General features: G+C 36.0%; 1 protein-coding gene across 1 annotated transcript; it reads right to left on the bottom strand.

Moving 5' to 3' along the window:
* Positions 1–6,474: 6,474 nt before the first annotated feature.
* LOC149260136 (uncharacterized) lies at positions 6,475–10,073 on the bottom strand. Its single transcript, XM_089456844.1, has 2 exons — positions 9,063–10,073; positions 6,475–6,615 (listed from the first exon to the last, which is right to left on the bottom strand). The coding sequence occupies exons 1-2, from the start codon at positions 10,071–10,073 to the stop codon at positions 6,475–6,477; spliced, it is 1,152 nt and encodes a 383-aa protein (XP_089312970.1).
* Positions 10,074–16,763: the final 6,690 nt, after the last annotated feature.

Below are 16,763 nucleotides of genomic sequence, written 5' to 3' on the forward strand. Positions count from 1 at the left end.
GTCAACAACAAATATAGAGGATGGCTGGATTTTCTCAATTTGCTTGGAAGAATTTCTATGAAAAATGATGAAAACTAGTGAAGGCAATGGTGAAAACAAGGAATGACTATGGTGGATGGAGTGGAAGGTCATTTCTGGCTATGTAGTCTTTGTCACCTCCTAAAGCACCTACTTTACATAAAACATGTATAATTCCCAAAAAAACTATGTAAATAAGAAACATTCTCATAAGCTAGAAAAGAAGAATTAATGAACTAACTTCCTACATGATGCATGAGTAAAGTTGCTAAAAAGAATGAAAGCATGGATGAGATCCACTGCAAGAGTGCAGATAAAAGAGATGGAAATGAAATCCTACTTTGCAAAACTGATCAAATGCTAACTTAAATACAATAAACTATAAATCTTATGCAAGAAATAGAAATTTGTGTTTTTGGGACTACACAAGGGCCCCTTCCTCAAATCATGATCACAAAGGAAGGAAATGACACTACAACAAAACCAGCGATTTGCGCCAGATTTTGCGCCAGATTTTAGTGCATTTTTTTTGTAATTGTGATGAGCAACCTGGCGCTAAATCTGGCTCTATTGTAAAATTTTTAAAGCGTCCTTTTTTGCGCCTGATTTTGCATCCTTTTTCACGCTAGATTTTGCATCATTTTTTACACCAAACTATGCATCATTTTTTGAGTCAAATTTTGAACCAAGATTTGTATCTTATTTTATGACAGGTTTTGCTTCTAGTTTTGTGTCATTTTTTGCATCTATTTTTCATTCTCTTTTGCTTCCTATTTTGTGTCATTCTTTGCTTCCATTTTTGCACCATCATTTGCATCAAGTTTACACTATATTTTGAATCCAATTTAACGTCTTTTTATGCATCCATTTTGTGTCAGTTTTTGCATCTAGTCTTACACCAGGTTTTGTATCTAGTCTTACACTAGTTTTTGCTTCTATTTTTGCACCAGCTTTGGTGCCTATCTTTGCACCATGTGTTGAATTTGATTTAGCACCAAATTTTGCATCCATTTTTGTGCCCATTTTTGCATCTTTTTTTGGACCCTTTTTTACATCCACATTTACGTTTGATTTGTCTCTATTTTTCCCATCTCATTTTGCACCATATTTTGCGTCATTTGTTTCATCCAATTTTGCATCATTTTTAACACCATCTCTTGCATCTAATGTTACATCATTTTGAGCATCCAAATTTGCATTTATATTTGCATCTTATGTTGAGTCATGTGTTGTGTCCACCTTTGCATCTTATTTTGTGTCTAATGGTACATTCAATTTAGAGCCATTTTTAACGTCTACTTTTGTATTTGTTTTTGCACCAAGTTTTGCATCCAATTTTAAGCTATTTTATGCCCCTTTTTGCACCATTTTTTGTGTCTACTTGTGTCCAATGTTGCACCATTATTTACACCGACTTTTTCATCCAATTTTGCATTTTTTTGGTGTCTAGTTTTACATCGTTTTCACCATCCAAATTTGCATCTTTTTTTGCCTCATTTTGTGTCCACATTTGCATATAATTTTGTGTCAGAGTTCGAGCCTAAATTTGCATGTTATTAGGAATCATTTTTTACATCCAATATGGCATCCTTGGTTTCACCTTTTTTCAGCCCCATTTTGCATCTTGTTTTATGTCTTTCTTACATCCTTTTTTTTTTTCTTTTTTGCACCCAAGTTTGCATCCCAAATTTACACCATTATTTGCATCATCATTTGGCATATTAATTTGTAACGTTTTTTGCTTCTTTTTAACGCTAAACTTTGCATCTTATTTTACATCTAGTTGTTGTCTTTTTTGCATCTAATTTGGTGCCCATTTATGTGTCCTTGTTATTGCCCAATTTGATATCCTTTTGTATGCCATGTTTTGTTCCCTTCTTTGTGTCAACTATTGCACAATTTTTCACTTCTAATTTAAAACACTTTGTATGTCAATTGTTTGCATTTTGTATTAAATCCTAGTTTAACATCCAATTTTACTTTCAATTTTGCATCCATGGTTACATCCGCATTTGACTTCTTATATAGAGTATATTTTTCTTTACATATATGACCCCCTTTATAGATTCATAGTGAAATATATGATAGTTTCTAAATATCATTAAAGCAGATATCACAATTCAAAATCATTTGTAAAGAAATTTAAGAGAAATTGACAACATCCATCCAAAAAAATAACAATGTGTCATTAACAATTTTCAAAACATGTATAAAATAGCAACATAATACTAATAAAATCAGTATTATTTTTAATCAAAACAAGTAAAATTCAAATATGATTAACAAATCAAAATATTTCATGAATATCGTTATTCTACGATAAATTAACAACATACATAAATCAAACTCATCGTATGATTACAAAATCAAAATGTCTCATTGATATAGGGTAAATTCACAACACCCATCTAAACATAACAATGTCATTCTACACAATAATTTCTTTATAAAAAACAATGCATGTGCATGCCTAGCTACCACCACCAAGATCATCCTCATGATCATCTTGACCATCCTCATTACTCTGATCCACATCATCACCAACACCGCAACTATCATCATCATCTCCTCCTTCACCACCATCATCCTCATCCTCATCCTCATCATCTCCTGATATATGTTGAACATAATTTGGATCATCGTCTTGGCAATCATTACCTATAGCATTCTGACAAAAAAAATCAATATTACATGTTAGTATTAATTACATAACACAACGCATGTTTTTGTTATACAATGTTAACCATAAAATGAGGTAAGATATACTAGCATTTGCACCAGATGTTGCAAAGGAAACGCCGTAAGGCATAAATTGAAAAATACAAATACAACAAAAGAATACTTTGATCAAGAATAAAAATATATTGAATGCTCAAATCAATGCCCCATAAACTGGAAGCATTTAGTAGACATATCTAATGCAAAGACAAGCAAAAATATATAATTCTTCAAATTCTAGATGGATGCAATCACTTAGTAATGCCATGTTGAGAACCTTCCTCTACTTGTAATATCCTCTATCAAGGGCAACCTTCACGCCTCTACCTTATATCAACACTGACGAAGTTAGCAATCCCATTGGCCCATCCTATTTATCTGTCAAGTTTGAAGCATAAGGCAAGTGACTGGACACTGGTATTATACAATAAGTTGAAACCTAAACTGAACTTCCCCCATGGGCATGACGGACAAGAGATGGGGCTTTTATTAAATAGAAGAGATAGGGCAATCTTTACATCCCTACCTCATCAACACTGATGAAGTTAGCAATCCCATTGGCCTATCCTATTTACCTGTCAAGTTTGAAACATACGGGAAGAGACTGGACACTGGCCAATCCTATCAGATATCCCTCTATCAAAGCAACATTCTAATGGCCCCTGCTACAATTATACAATATCTAGAGAGCATCATTAGAAACATCCTTTGGAGAAATAAAAATGAAAACAAGTGGCCTCTACTCCATTGGAAATGGGTGGCATTTCTTAAATAAGGTACGAGGGATAGAATGCAAGATCTTTTTAGCAAGGTCCCCTATACGAAAATCTATTGATACTATTGATGGAAACACACTTTGGAATAAATCAATTAGAAGTATCTGGTGTGAGGCAAAAAATAGAAGAGATAATCAAGAAAATATGTATGCCTAAAGGTTGTATAATCTACAACGATGTGCTTCAAAGTAAAATTTTATCTAAGGTAGACACAGAAGTTTCAATTCATACAAAATTAACTATCAAATTGTTTTTTTTAGACTCTTAGAGCTAACTTTAAGTTTTAACAGCAGAAGATCAGACAGACCAATAGTTTAGGAACTCTGCACTCCTCACCATTTTTGTATACTTATGGAGAAATTATATATTTGTCAGATGGATGAAGATGTTTCTGAAAGCATCATTTTGCAAACATGCAAATTCTCCTCTCCGTAAACAAATAAAAGTTGAAAAAAGAGAAGAAACCAAAAAAGGGGTAGAAGTGTAGGCCAACCCAATGTGAAATTTCAATATAACCTTCTCTAACCTTGTCTAATTTCTAAACAACACATTTAACTAGTCATTGATGTCATGTTTCCTCTTTGATGCTTTACATCAAATTAACTTCATCTAACCCCAGCAAGGTAGATGTGCCCACCACACCACTTCATGAGAATGTGTACACAGTTGTACGTCCCTTCATTATCTCAGATGATGCTTTTACTCTCCACCAAACTCCTCGCATGAGAAAAGCAATCTTTGCAAGGTCTCAGTTCAGATTTGGGAAGCTTTGCAAAGGCACATTGTGTTGTTTCATGATGGTAAATGTTATTCATGAATGGCAATTTCTATCTGATTATGCTGAATCCAGGGCATCCTCTGTTATTCCTTGCTGCTTTATGGTTTTTCTGGTTTTGTTTATGGTGGTGTGAGGCTTTGTCGAGGTGTGGTGTGAGAGAGGGACCAGACCATCTTGGGCTACCCTCCTCTTGGGATCAGCTCCTACTCAGGTCTCTTTATTTTCTTCCTCTCGTCAAGTCCTTACTCCTTAGTTGGCCGGGGCACGCACTTCTGAGGTGGATTCTATCTGCAGCAGGGCCTCCTCAGGGCATACATAACCCCGAAAGCTCATCAATTGCCGTGTGAGTTGGAACTAGCATTTGAGGGTGGGAAAATGGAAATGGAAATTTGAGAGGTATCACTGCTTCATTGCTGAAAGGTCATCTATCAAGAGTAGATGTACCAGTCCCATTACAACTAGACAGCTACAGGGAAGGGTACTCCTTTCCAAAAATGACACTAAAAACAAAATTCTGATGATGATGAACATGATGCAGTTGGAATTTAAAGCCATGGACAAGCATTTGACAAGGATAAAAGCAGTCTTACTGCATGGCAAAGGCCCAACTCATCTAGACAGTCCAGGTGATCAAGCACCCATAGATGTGGAGGTTTCCACCTCCTAGTCTCCTCATGAAAATTTATGTTTTCTATCTTTACTATTATAGTAGGATTATGTGTTATATTTTGTGGCTGTTAAGCCAAGGCACTGTAGGCTTTTTTAGAACTCAGTATATTTTTTTTAAATGTATATTTTTGGACAGCAGACCTCCTGTATTGCCAATGGTCTGGTTTCCCTAGTGGAAGACCAGAGGCATACAGAAGGTTGGATCATATGTGATCATCAACAGTTAATAAAAGGGCTTTAAATTACCTCCCCACCCCCTCCCAAAAATAAAAAATAAAAATCATCTATAAAGTTTTGAAACTCAATTATTGAGAAGATTTTTCGGCATAAATCACATCATAAATCATTTGTCGACGTGTTCCAAACCAACAAGTGTGGTTCATCGTCAGGACAAGTTGAAGATCCAGACCATGGCAGATTATTTTCCAACTAGCAAAATTAAATCACTACTAGGTTATTATCCAGCTAAGATTAATCAGAAATCAATTTTTTAAAAGTATGTTCTTATCAAGCCCAAATTTAATCAAACTTCAAAAGTATGTTCTTATCAAGCCCAAATTTAATCAAACTTCAATTATACCCTGAAGATGAGCTCTGCAGTGTGGTCAAAAAATTGAGGAATAATCTACTCCAACACAGCTCTCCTCTTGAATAAAATAATGTCCAGCTACCTGAGCTTTAAAGTCATTCTAACCTTTTGTATGGAAGATTTATAGAATTCATTTCCATTTTAGTTATAGAAAATCCCAATAAAGATAGTGATTGATTTCATGTTTGTACATATGTAATGAACACTTAGCACAATAGTATAGCTCAGTTTGCCCAACCCTTTCTACAGAAGGCATAATACCCATGGAGGTTACAGGATCTATTCCCAAGTAGTTTTGTCCAGTTACCAGCTGGTATTTCAACTAGAAGTCAATTCCATTCCTCACCTAGAAAAAAAAATATAGGGAAAGGAGGGAGGAAGGGGGATTCCATCACTCTGACAATGTACCAACTTCCTCACTTGGAACAGTTAATATGTGGGCAAGTTAAGGGAACATCTTTCTCTGGGAAAATTAATATAAACAATTACTGATGCAGTTACCTCCTTAAAATGGCATAAATAAAAATTTTGTTGAATTAATGTTTGTAAGGAATTATCTTTGTAAGGTTCCAATTTTGATGTACGGGTAGAATAAATTATAAACCTATCCATCAACCAAATGAGTCTTGCAAAAAGAAAGAGATAAAGAGAAACTATTCACAAAACTTACCTTTAGCATTTGATGGCCTCCACTATCACTAGTGCTGAAAAGTTGCAACATCGGTGTCTCTTTTTGCGAAGGAGAGTGAGTAATTTCACTGCCTTTCTCAAAATTTGATAAATCACCCTCCTAGTCCTGTAGTAGTCACAAAGAAACATCTTAATATAATGAGGCATTTTCCAAACAAAACCTTTTTAAGAATGGTGCATTGGATAAGGTAGCCTACGTCAGAACACTGTATAGGTCATAGAGGGAAGACCTGTAGCTACTCTCGGATGGCAGGCACAACCTTATGCAAACTGTCAAAACAGCATGGCGCACTTCCCGACTTCACATCATTGTATGTCGAATCTATGCTTCGAATAAGACACAGTAGCTCTTTTGAAGATACCAAAACACTTAATACCTACAGATGAAAACAAAATATTACATTAGAATACAACAGACTTTAACAAATTATAAAACCGGTTTTCTGGAAAAGCAAAGAATAGAGGTAACACTGCAAAGGACACGTTCAGAAAAAGATGTTATTGCCATTACATATCTCAGTTCTAATGATACAATGAAATACACATGGAAATTCAACTGTGAATAACCACAGTCCACCCTTTTGAATCCCACTTGATATACTTGTCAGAAAATACATTAACAAACAAAATTATACATGTACTATGAACTCCAGTATAAACTGACATAAATCTCAGCCAAATACCAAACCTGTTGAAAATTAAAGTGATCATGAATATACAAGGAAAATGCACGAATGTAAATTGGATTTCAAGTATTGTTTCTATCTGGATAAAAGAAACAAATTAGAAATAATAACCACCAACTGCTACCGTTATCAAAGGAGTGAACTTGTTAGAAGATCAAGCTAAAACAGTGAAATATTGAAATCCAGGAACATTTTCAATAAGACATTAAAAAACAATCATCAAACTTGGCAGGAAACGCAAGGTCTCAGGCAAGACCACTGCCCACCCAACCATGATCCACCTAAGTAACATTGAGTTGCACTCACTTCTTATGTGACTTGAGAATGGATTACGAATGCCGACTATTGGCATATCAACATTATCCAGACAATTATAGGGAAAGATTTGAGAAACTTAGGACTTCAATTTTCTTTGAAAGCAACAGACTTACTACACACATTCAGGACATTTTTTGGTCAGAAAATCATTATGATTTACCAGCATGGATCCATCTTAAGCACGGATTCACATAAGTTGATATTCACATAAGTTATTGATATAGATCTTCAAGTCTTACTACACACATTCAGGACATTTTTTGGTCAGAAAAGCATTATGATTTACCAGCATGGATCCATCTTAAGCACGGATTCACATAAGTTGATATTCACACAAGTTATTAATATAGATCTTCAAGTAATTTATTTATATAAAGTGTTAACTTATTTTTTGAAAAGTATAAGGTTTAAACATCTTACTCGCATAATTTTTTTTACTTCTAATTACTTTACATGAAATTATATTATAGGTCAAATGGATAACTAATTAAACATGTATAGCATATTTTTTTTTCCTTTTTTATTATAGCCAACATTACTTTTCTATTTAGAGAATATTTTATTTTTATTTTAAGAGGGACACATGTCAACTCTAGAGTCCAAGTTGAGCACGGACATACTTACACATCACGTTCACACTGGGCTGTAAAATGAGCCTCCTAGCCCAATTATACTATAAAGACAGCAAACATGATCACTCCCAATTTGTGTTGAGAACCCTTGACAGTGCATAAGAATATACCAAAAAACATTTTCTTCAAAATTGCATAGTCAAACCAGGTTTGGGTTGGGATCACAAGTTTGTCCATATCCATTCAATATCTATGCCCATTATACAAAGTTAGCGAAGTACCTATCAGATGTAAAATGCAAAACTCAATCCTTCTTTGTAGAACTCGTCCAAAACGTGAAGCATATAAATTGCTCGCTGAATTATCAAATAGAAGTAACTTCAATGCAATGACATCAGGCTGAATTTACCCATTGTTTCTCGAGCAATAGACATGATAATTTATGGAAATGACCCTCCACAAAAGACTGTAAATAGATGGTGTGCTTAGCTATTTGATTGGAAATCTTGTCTACAACTATTTAAACTACAATGAATTTGTCAACATAAAATAATAAGTTGGATAGGTATTTTTCAGACACAAAGCATTTGAGATCCAAAAAATAGATGCTAATCTAAATGTCTCTAATTTAAACCACAGACAATTATTTGTTTGTTGAATTAACAACCAAATTAAGTTTCAATAACACGACGTAATTTTCACATATAAAGCATTTGAGTGCAAAATAAGAAAGATAGTTTAAACGCCTATAAAATAAACCAAGGACATTTTTTGTCTGTTAAACTAATAAACAATTATATCAAATTCAAGCCTACATTTACATGCATGAAGACTGCTCATAACTTAATCTATCAGGAATGGATCATTTGTTGTTAATGTTGAATTTTTCTGTTAATATAGCACTGACAGAAAGGCAAATTCAATATTTAAAAGGCAGCAATCTACATTCGGATCTGGACAACACTTTTTCTCCTTTCTTGCTATGTGATTATTCCCATGCAAGAGGAAGTTCCAACTAATTGATTTTCACACTTCCAAAAGTAAATTCCTCATGTCTGAATTTTCTAGATACAAAACCTAGGTATAATAATCCTAATTGTTGATCCTACCTTGAAATAAGTACCTTTAATCCACCATTGGATCTTGCTTTAAATAAACATGGGGTCTTGCTTGAAGTGTCAAATTTTATTCATCTATTCCTTGCTATTATCAATAAGACATAATAGAATAAAGGAAAGAGCAATGCACCTTGTGAGTCATCTGAAGAACTGCCTTGGTATTGATGTGCACGAACTTGTGGGCAAATACAAGAAACTGAACAACAAGAGAGCTATAAAAAGGATAATTAGCCAGAACATAGTTTTGCCAATGATCATTATATCCATAACAACTTTCTTTCGTGCTTCTTTTTACTAATGATCCCACAGAATCAATACCAGTCTTTTGCTTTTGAAGCAAGCTACCTGAAAGTGGAGACAATCGTTGATCCCTATCCCTAAGCATCTTATTCTCTGCCTCCAAATAATGATCCTCTTCGAGAGCGGGCATCATTTCGCCTTCTTCACCAATATTCCAAGGCTGTAAATAATCCAACCATAGATCAATAATGTGTGTAGCCTTCTTCAGACAAGCACCTACTGGCCAATAACTGAAAGCTCGTAATATAAACCTGTACAAAGGCCTCTGTAACAGAAGGGACCATGTAGCAGGCACAACCAAACTACTCCGTGGCAAGGAAAATGACCTCAATCTCAAGGTATCCATTTGTGATGCATCTCTCCATCCAGAATTCAACTCTTCTTGAGGACAACACAAAGTACTGCTTACATAATTGACCAGTATTTTCACAGCCTCTATGATTTCTACACTGGGGAGACCATACCTATGATATCGATTATTAACAGGTAACAAAATACCAAAAGACTGGCAAACCCGTGAAGGTAAGGGCGAAAAATCGTCATTCACTAACCAAAACTGTACAAAGGTATGAACAACAAACTCGGCGCGAGAAAATATCGATGGATTCTCCTCGAAAAAATGATGTACAGACACACTGGGAGCACAAAAATCAGATATAGGAACAAATTTGTGTAGATACAAATTCAGAAGATGTAAATAAGGGCTATAATTGAACTTCACAGGCCTTCCATTGTCATGGCTACCGTGCAAACTATGCAGAGAAGACGCCCATTTCTCGAAACGAGACCGGGAAGCCTTCTTAAACCCCAATTTCATTTCATTTGAATCCGAACGATGCATAATATCATTATCTTTGCATACAGCGTAATAAGAAAACCAAAACATAAAATACTCAAATGCATTCAACTGCACCTGAAACCTCCTCCATGGCCGTCCTCCTTCAATCGGTCTTTAAATAAAGCAGGGCAGACTTCAGATAAGATATGCAAACCCCTCTCCGACTGAAGCATGTGACGAATCCACGCCAGAAGGCGCTCGGATGGAAACACATAGCGAACCACATTTTCCTCGTCTGCGGAAAAGATTGACGAAAACAAAGCTCCAGACGGCGAGAGAAGATTTACGACTGCATTCGCGGAATGCTCAGAGGTCTGCGCGATCCATCCGCCAATGCTGGACGGCTGTAAGACCTCCTCGAAGCCGAAGATCTTGCGGAGCAGAACAGGGAAGCATGTTATGTAAAAATGCCTGGTCTGATCCCAGCTGTGCCTATCGATGAAGGATTCCACGACCCGGCATGAATTCAAAATATCAGACGATGATGAGGAAGCATTCAATAACAGCGAACTTAATTCTTGGGCTTCGAAAGAGAAATCTGTCGAAGGTGAAGAAGACACAGCCATTGCACCTCAATTTTACAGTCTCTCTACTGATCCGGTCAGAGGCTTAAATCCCGAGATAAACCCCTTGAATCTTCCTGAACCCTCATGCAGAACCACTAAACCCTACACTACATCGGATCGCAGCACTCACTGATCTAGTATTATAGGCATTCGAAGGTGGGGATACTCTTCTCTTTATTTCAAAATATTTGCATCGCCTTAAGTAGCTTTTCAACTTTTGCCATTTCCCTTGAAAGACGTTAGTGTGGGGTGGGGAAATTATGTTGTTTTTGAGGAGTTTTTTGGTTTGTGGGGACAGGGCCACTCTTTATGTGACCATCCGGGCAAGCGAGGCGGTAATCTTAAGTTCTTGCAGGGATATCTTATCTCTTATGGATTAATATGATTATTGATACTCTCTTATGAATTACTTACATTAGTGATAAGGATAGGGGATTAAAAATTTAAATATAATAATAAATTATATAAAAATAAATAAAAATTTGATGGGGTGTTGAGATGTGTGTTAGGTTACTGAGCGGATTTGTTATTCCGTTGTCACCCCAAACATTAAAGAGAGGGATAGTGTCGCCCACATTTAATGATAATGCACTGTTTTAATTTGGAAATCTTTGAAACTTCTTCAATTTCCTACAATTGTTGGGGTCAAATTGATGATATTTGGTGTCAATGTCGTTTTGTCGGGTTATCTATGGGATATTTCCTCTGCGGCTTCTATAGTAGTTCCTTAAGCAACGTGGAAGGTCCAAGCTGTTCTTCCATGTTGGTTTGGCCTTCCATCCTTCACTCCATTTCATGAGCTAGACTATCTACATTTTCCAAGTATTGGCAAGGTTGCATGTGGCCCGCATACCCACTGGTGGGAGTACCTGCACTTAAACTCTTCTAGGATTATGGGAGCTCAACTCCAACAAGTATACTAGTATTGTCTTTGCTCTTAATTTTTTCCACTGGGTCGGCTACATTTATATTACTTTGGTTTGCTTGGTTTAGGATTCTTTGGGGAAGGTTCAACGTGTTATCTGGGGGTGAGGTAGCCTTGTCCTCCTCCTGCCTACGACAATCTTCCTCACATTGTGTCTTGGTTTTACCATTCCTTTGCAACTCCTTTAGCCTTTGGTTTACCTTCCACCTTTATCCCTAAAATCCTTCATTTTGTACATTGTCCATTGGCCTCACTTTGGTTTTCAATCCCCTAAAATCCTTTTGTCTTTCGAGACTTCACCAATTAGGTTCACTCGCCTCATTATCACCGTGCCTCAACAATGGATGTGGTCGAGACGTGGCTCTGATGGTTAAGGCCCTTTTGGCAAACCCTGTGCTCAGTTGCAAGCCCTAATTGTTGTTTACCTCTTCAATGCAACTACCCCCCCCCCCCCGCCTTCCCACGAGAAGTCCAGGATGAAATTGTTAGAAAATCGATAATGGCAGCTTATTGTACTTATTTTCCTTTAACTTGATATTTGCTTGTGAATTTTATTTATCTTCTTTGTGTTCTTTAGTTAGATCTATTCATCAAACAATGTCAAGAACAATAATAACAACAATAGACACATATATTGGCTTTCTTCTTAAAATATGCTTCAAATGATATACAAAGACCTAAACCCTAGACCAATCCTTCTCCTAGTACCAAGTCATCCCTTCCTTAAATCCTTCCTTGATTCTAAACCAAAATGTTAGACACTGCAATTTTGACCTGCCAGCTTCAATACTGCTACCCAACCTGCAACTTCGACCCGGCAATTTCGACCTTAAAGCTTCCAAGGAAACCCTAGAGCAGCCTCCTCTTGGGACCTTCCTAATAGCAAGACAACTCCTTATGAGTTCTAGATCAAGTATCCTTCCTTCTAGTTACAAGATGTTGCACTTCATCTTCCTACAACTCAGACCTGTAACTTCACTTCTTCCTGCAGCCCAGAAACCCTAGAATTTCGCACGTGTGAGAGAGATAGAGCCCAAAACAAAATATTTATGTCCTTCTTGTGCTTTCTTGGCCTTCACTCTTCTTTTCCTGCTCTTCCCAGCTATAGATTGAACTCTTTCTTGTAGATTGAACTTGTTGAGTGAGTTTTTCCAAATGAGGTTGAATTGCTTCCTTTTATATCCTTCTCAAGGGGTTGAATTCTCTCCTTTAGGCCGACTTGATTTTCCCAGGGTCGACTTGTACTTTAGGAGCTTCCAGGATTTTCTAAACTCAAAAATAATTATTTTTACAAATATATTTTTGCCCATAAGGGTCTTATAAACATGATGTTGACTCCTTTGACTCGAGACAGTAAATCCTAAGACCTAACAAACCCTATAAGCATGAAGAACATGCTTTACCTAAAACACAATCAATAATGAGCATGAAACCCATGCTTTAATAATAATATATTTTCTTTTCTTTTCTTGTTTGTTACATAGGATACATATTGAAATGAGTACAACAATTATGAAGACCGAAACTAGTCACATTTTCAATAATCCCTCTTAACTAGGGAGGTATTCATAATTGTACACTCAGTACAACATCATATCTCAAATTGAAGAGTTATCACAAAAAGAGTCGGATTGATAAGCCATATTGTAAGCATCATCATCATGACCAGCATTGTCTCTTAGGCCTAACTAGACAATCTCTTCTTTAATCAAGAGCATTATGTTGGGAGGCTTTATGTGTGATACCACACTACCTCTACAAGGCACATACCCCATCTGGATGTCTATAAGATATTTCCTATTAGGACTATTCTTATCTTGGATCTCGAATCTTGAGTCCTCAAAGAATATCAGTCCTCTTCGACCACTCTTCACTTGGATACTTATCACATCCTCAAACAGTGTTGGTCCCTTTCCTTTCTTGAATGTAATATCATCAAGGAAACTGCAAATTCTTATCCAATTATCTGCCATTCTCTCTTCATCACTTGAAGAGGATAATGTACAAGTGATGTCCCACATCACTCCCTCTCAACCAAAGACAACATCCCTATTCTCCTTTAATCTTGAGAATAACCCCCTCTAAAAAATAGAGGAGATCTAGACTTCCCTTTTATTTGAGAATTCATCATCACAAGCCTTACAATTTGCCTTCATAAGAGTATTAGCTACCAGTTCTTCATAGTTTTCTGGCTCCCTCTTTCCTCTACATCATCGAGCTTTCTTTCTTTCAAGATATCATGGAGCCACCTTCTCTCTTCAATCTTGTGACAAGTTTCAGGGTACCTTTCTTGCTTATCACTTTCATATTCAACGTAAAGGCATTGCATTGAGCTTTCCCAAACTTGAAGCTTGATCATGGCTTCCTTATAAATGTGATATTATTTAACCTTCAGGTTATCTTATCGTACTTCTACCATCCCTTTCCAAATTAACATTTCTTGAACTTACAGCTTTCCAGTACCAAATATTGAGCTTCCCTCAATATTCTTCATCCATACAATTGCACTTGCCTCAACTGCCATCATATATTCCTGCGACATTCTTCCAGGTAGAAAAATAATATGTTAACCAAATAACCAACAATAATGAAAATTAGACTTGCCTCGTTATGATGACCTTCTCATTCCATCAACATCCTCATGATCCATCTCCATATGAATCTTCCTTCATGCATCAAAGTGCCGAAGGATCGAACTTTATTACCAAGTTACAATTTTTCTTCTAGGGACTAGACTAGATGTTAATCATCATTATACATATATTTTAGAGAAAGTATTAAATTATTTACACATCCTTAAGTAAGCCAAATCATATTCCTTTCAAGCATCATATATCCATATACATAAGCATATTTTATGACCAACTTTCTTTCACAAGATTCTATACACAAGAATCTTATCTAGAGTTTTAGATCCAACATGCATTCCTATGCTTTCATCCAATCATTTAGATATTCATATATCTCGCAAAGAGCCTACATCCTGACCATTGCATTCTTTCATCCCTTTACTAGTATTGGTTCCACATTACATGGAATGTCTACTTAACCTTTCCATGATGATTTTTCCAAAGACCTTCAAAAAAAGATGGTCTTTCCTGAATCATGATGATTCAACTAAGCAGGATGATATCTTCTAATATAATGTTAGATAATGCTTGGATGGTCAATATGCAAAATGGTTTATCTATCCATATATCTAGATGATCTCTACAAAGAAACTTAATCATGTAAATTCTATACATGCTACTATCATATGCTTCTTTCTAACATGTTAAACAAAACATATTATCCTAAAATAAATATTAAACTTCACAGAGAGCCGGACAGTCAGTGAACCTTCTTTAGTAGTAAAGATCCTTCACTTCTTCCTTCTTTGCCTTCTTCTCAGGTTCTCCCATTGCTTCGGCCACATGAGCTTCATTCCTTTCCTTTATCTTATTGTTATGCTAGTTTGGAAAGTCCCTCCTAGAGTGTCCAAATTTGTTACATCCAAAACATTGCGCTTTGGATATGTCTTTCTTCTTGGCCTTGCGAAACTTTCCCTTCTTCAACTTCTTAACTCGGGCTAGAAAGGCTTGAGATTGCCCATCTGATCCAATATCATCCCTGACCTTGATCCTTGATTCTTCCAATATGCATTGCACCCACAACTTATCAAAGGGAGTTGAATCCTTCTTGGAGTAGATGCTTGTTGCAAAGTTGCTCCATTATGGTGGCAATGCATTTAGTATACAGATGGCTACTTCAGAATCAATGATTGGTTCCCCAAGTCCTTACAGATGGCCTCTTAGTTGAGAGATTGTCATGAGGAAGGATGCCACATCCTAATCCTTTGATTTCCTCATTATGTACAACTTGTTCCTTAACAACATATTTTGACCTGTTGTACTGATGTCATCGACGGCCATATGGTAAACCTCTACTCTAGAGGTTCTATTATTGTAAAATTTCACAACTATGGAAGTTGTGGCAAGGTCTCAAAGGAGGGACTTTCTTTTTGGGGAAAAACTAACCTTTTTTCAAAAGATAGTTTCTATAATTGAATCCATCTTCAATATCCATTTCTTCAACCCCACTCTGCCGGATTTGAATATTGAATCCCCCCTACTTATTTTGGGATGAGATGATCTTTCAAAAACCAACATAAATATATTGGGGACTTACAACAATATACAAACTAAGCAAGGAAGGGTATACACACATGTGTTAGAATTTGAATTTAAGTTGACTTGAGCAAAGGTATAACAATACATATTTAATTAAATATTGGTGATTTTAACAACCACGTCCATTAGATTAAAATAATGATACTTTATGTGTATCTATATGCAAAGACAAAATACTTGAAAGGCACCTTCCCAACAACAAAGGTCATTATAAGAAAAATGGAAAAATAACAAGTTGATGGGTGGTATGATTGAATGAAGAATCAAAGGGAAAGAAAGAAGAGACATCCAAGTTTAGTCCTAATAAAAGATTTTATGGCCCCTTCCAAGGAGTGCGTAATTAAGAGGGACACAAACATGATCATGGAGTCTGTGCTAAAGTCTTATGGGAGAAATAGGAAGCATGTGAATGAGATATTATGGATTTCAAAAGAGAAATCATGTTATTCAATCCAATAGAAGCAAGTGGATTGGTGCTACTTGAGACTCCATAAGCTCTAAATCAATTGGTGAAAGCAAGAAGTCTAAAAGATAAATGCAAAGAAAGGAATATCCATCTATGTACAAATCTACAATAAATAAATTCAAAACTATACAGTGTTTCCATATAGACAATGTTAGGTCCCTATAACACTAGTGATTCCCCCATTACTAGTGTCATTGTGGCCCTTACTGTTGTTGTTGTGCCCTTATTGTCCCCATATTGTTATTATTGTGCCCCATAGAAGCCCACTATTGTTATTTTTGTGCCCTTATATTATTATTGTTATGTTGACTTTGATTATATTGTGACCCCTTAGACTCCTATATATAGAAATGAGGCTTTGTCATTTGTATCATCCAATAATTGTTCTTTTGTGTAATGTAAAGGAGGTTGCCCCCTCGAAGAGGCTGATTTCTAAGTTGTTGATCTATCTTTTCTAACTTTTTGTGAGTTGGTTTCATAATAGACAACCTAGGTTCGAACCCTAAAAAGTGTAGGGTCTTTGTGAGTGTTTGTGAGGGAATGTGTTTGACATCACATAATTGGATT

Source organism: Pinus tabuliformis, chromosome 6 (genome assembly GCF_031772625.1).
Source record: "Pinus tabuliformis cultivar Carrire ecotype Pingquan chromosome 6, CPIR1, whole genome shotgun sequence".
In the NCBI taxonomy this organism is placed as follows: domain Eukaryota; kingdom Viridiplantae; phylum Streptophyta; class Pinopsida; order Pinales; family Pinaceae; genus Pinus; species Pinus tabuliformis.

Coding starts and splice junctions, on each gene's coding strand:
- LOC149260136 (XM_089456844.1), bottom strand. CDS start 10,073: ATGCATCGTTCGGATTCAAATGAAATGAAATTGGGGTTTAAGAAGGCT. Junction 6,616..9,062: donor TTCTTCAGATGACTCACAAG/GTGCATTGCTCT, acceptor TTTCATCTGTAG/GTATTAAGTGTTTTGGTATC.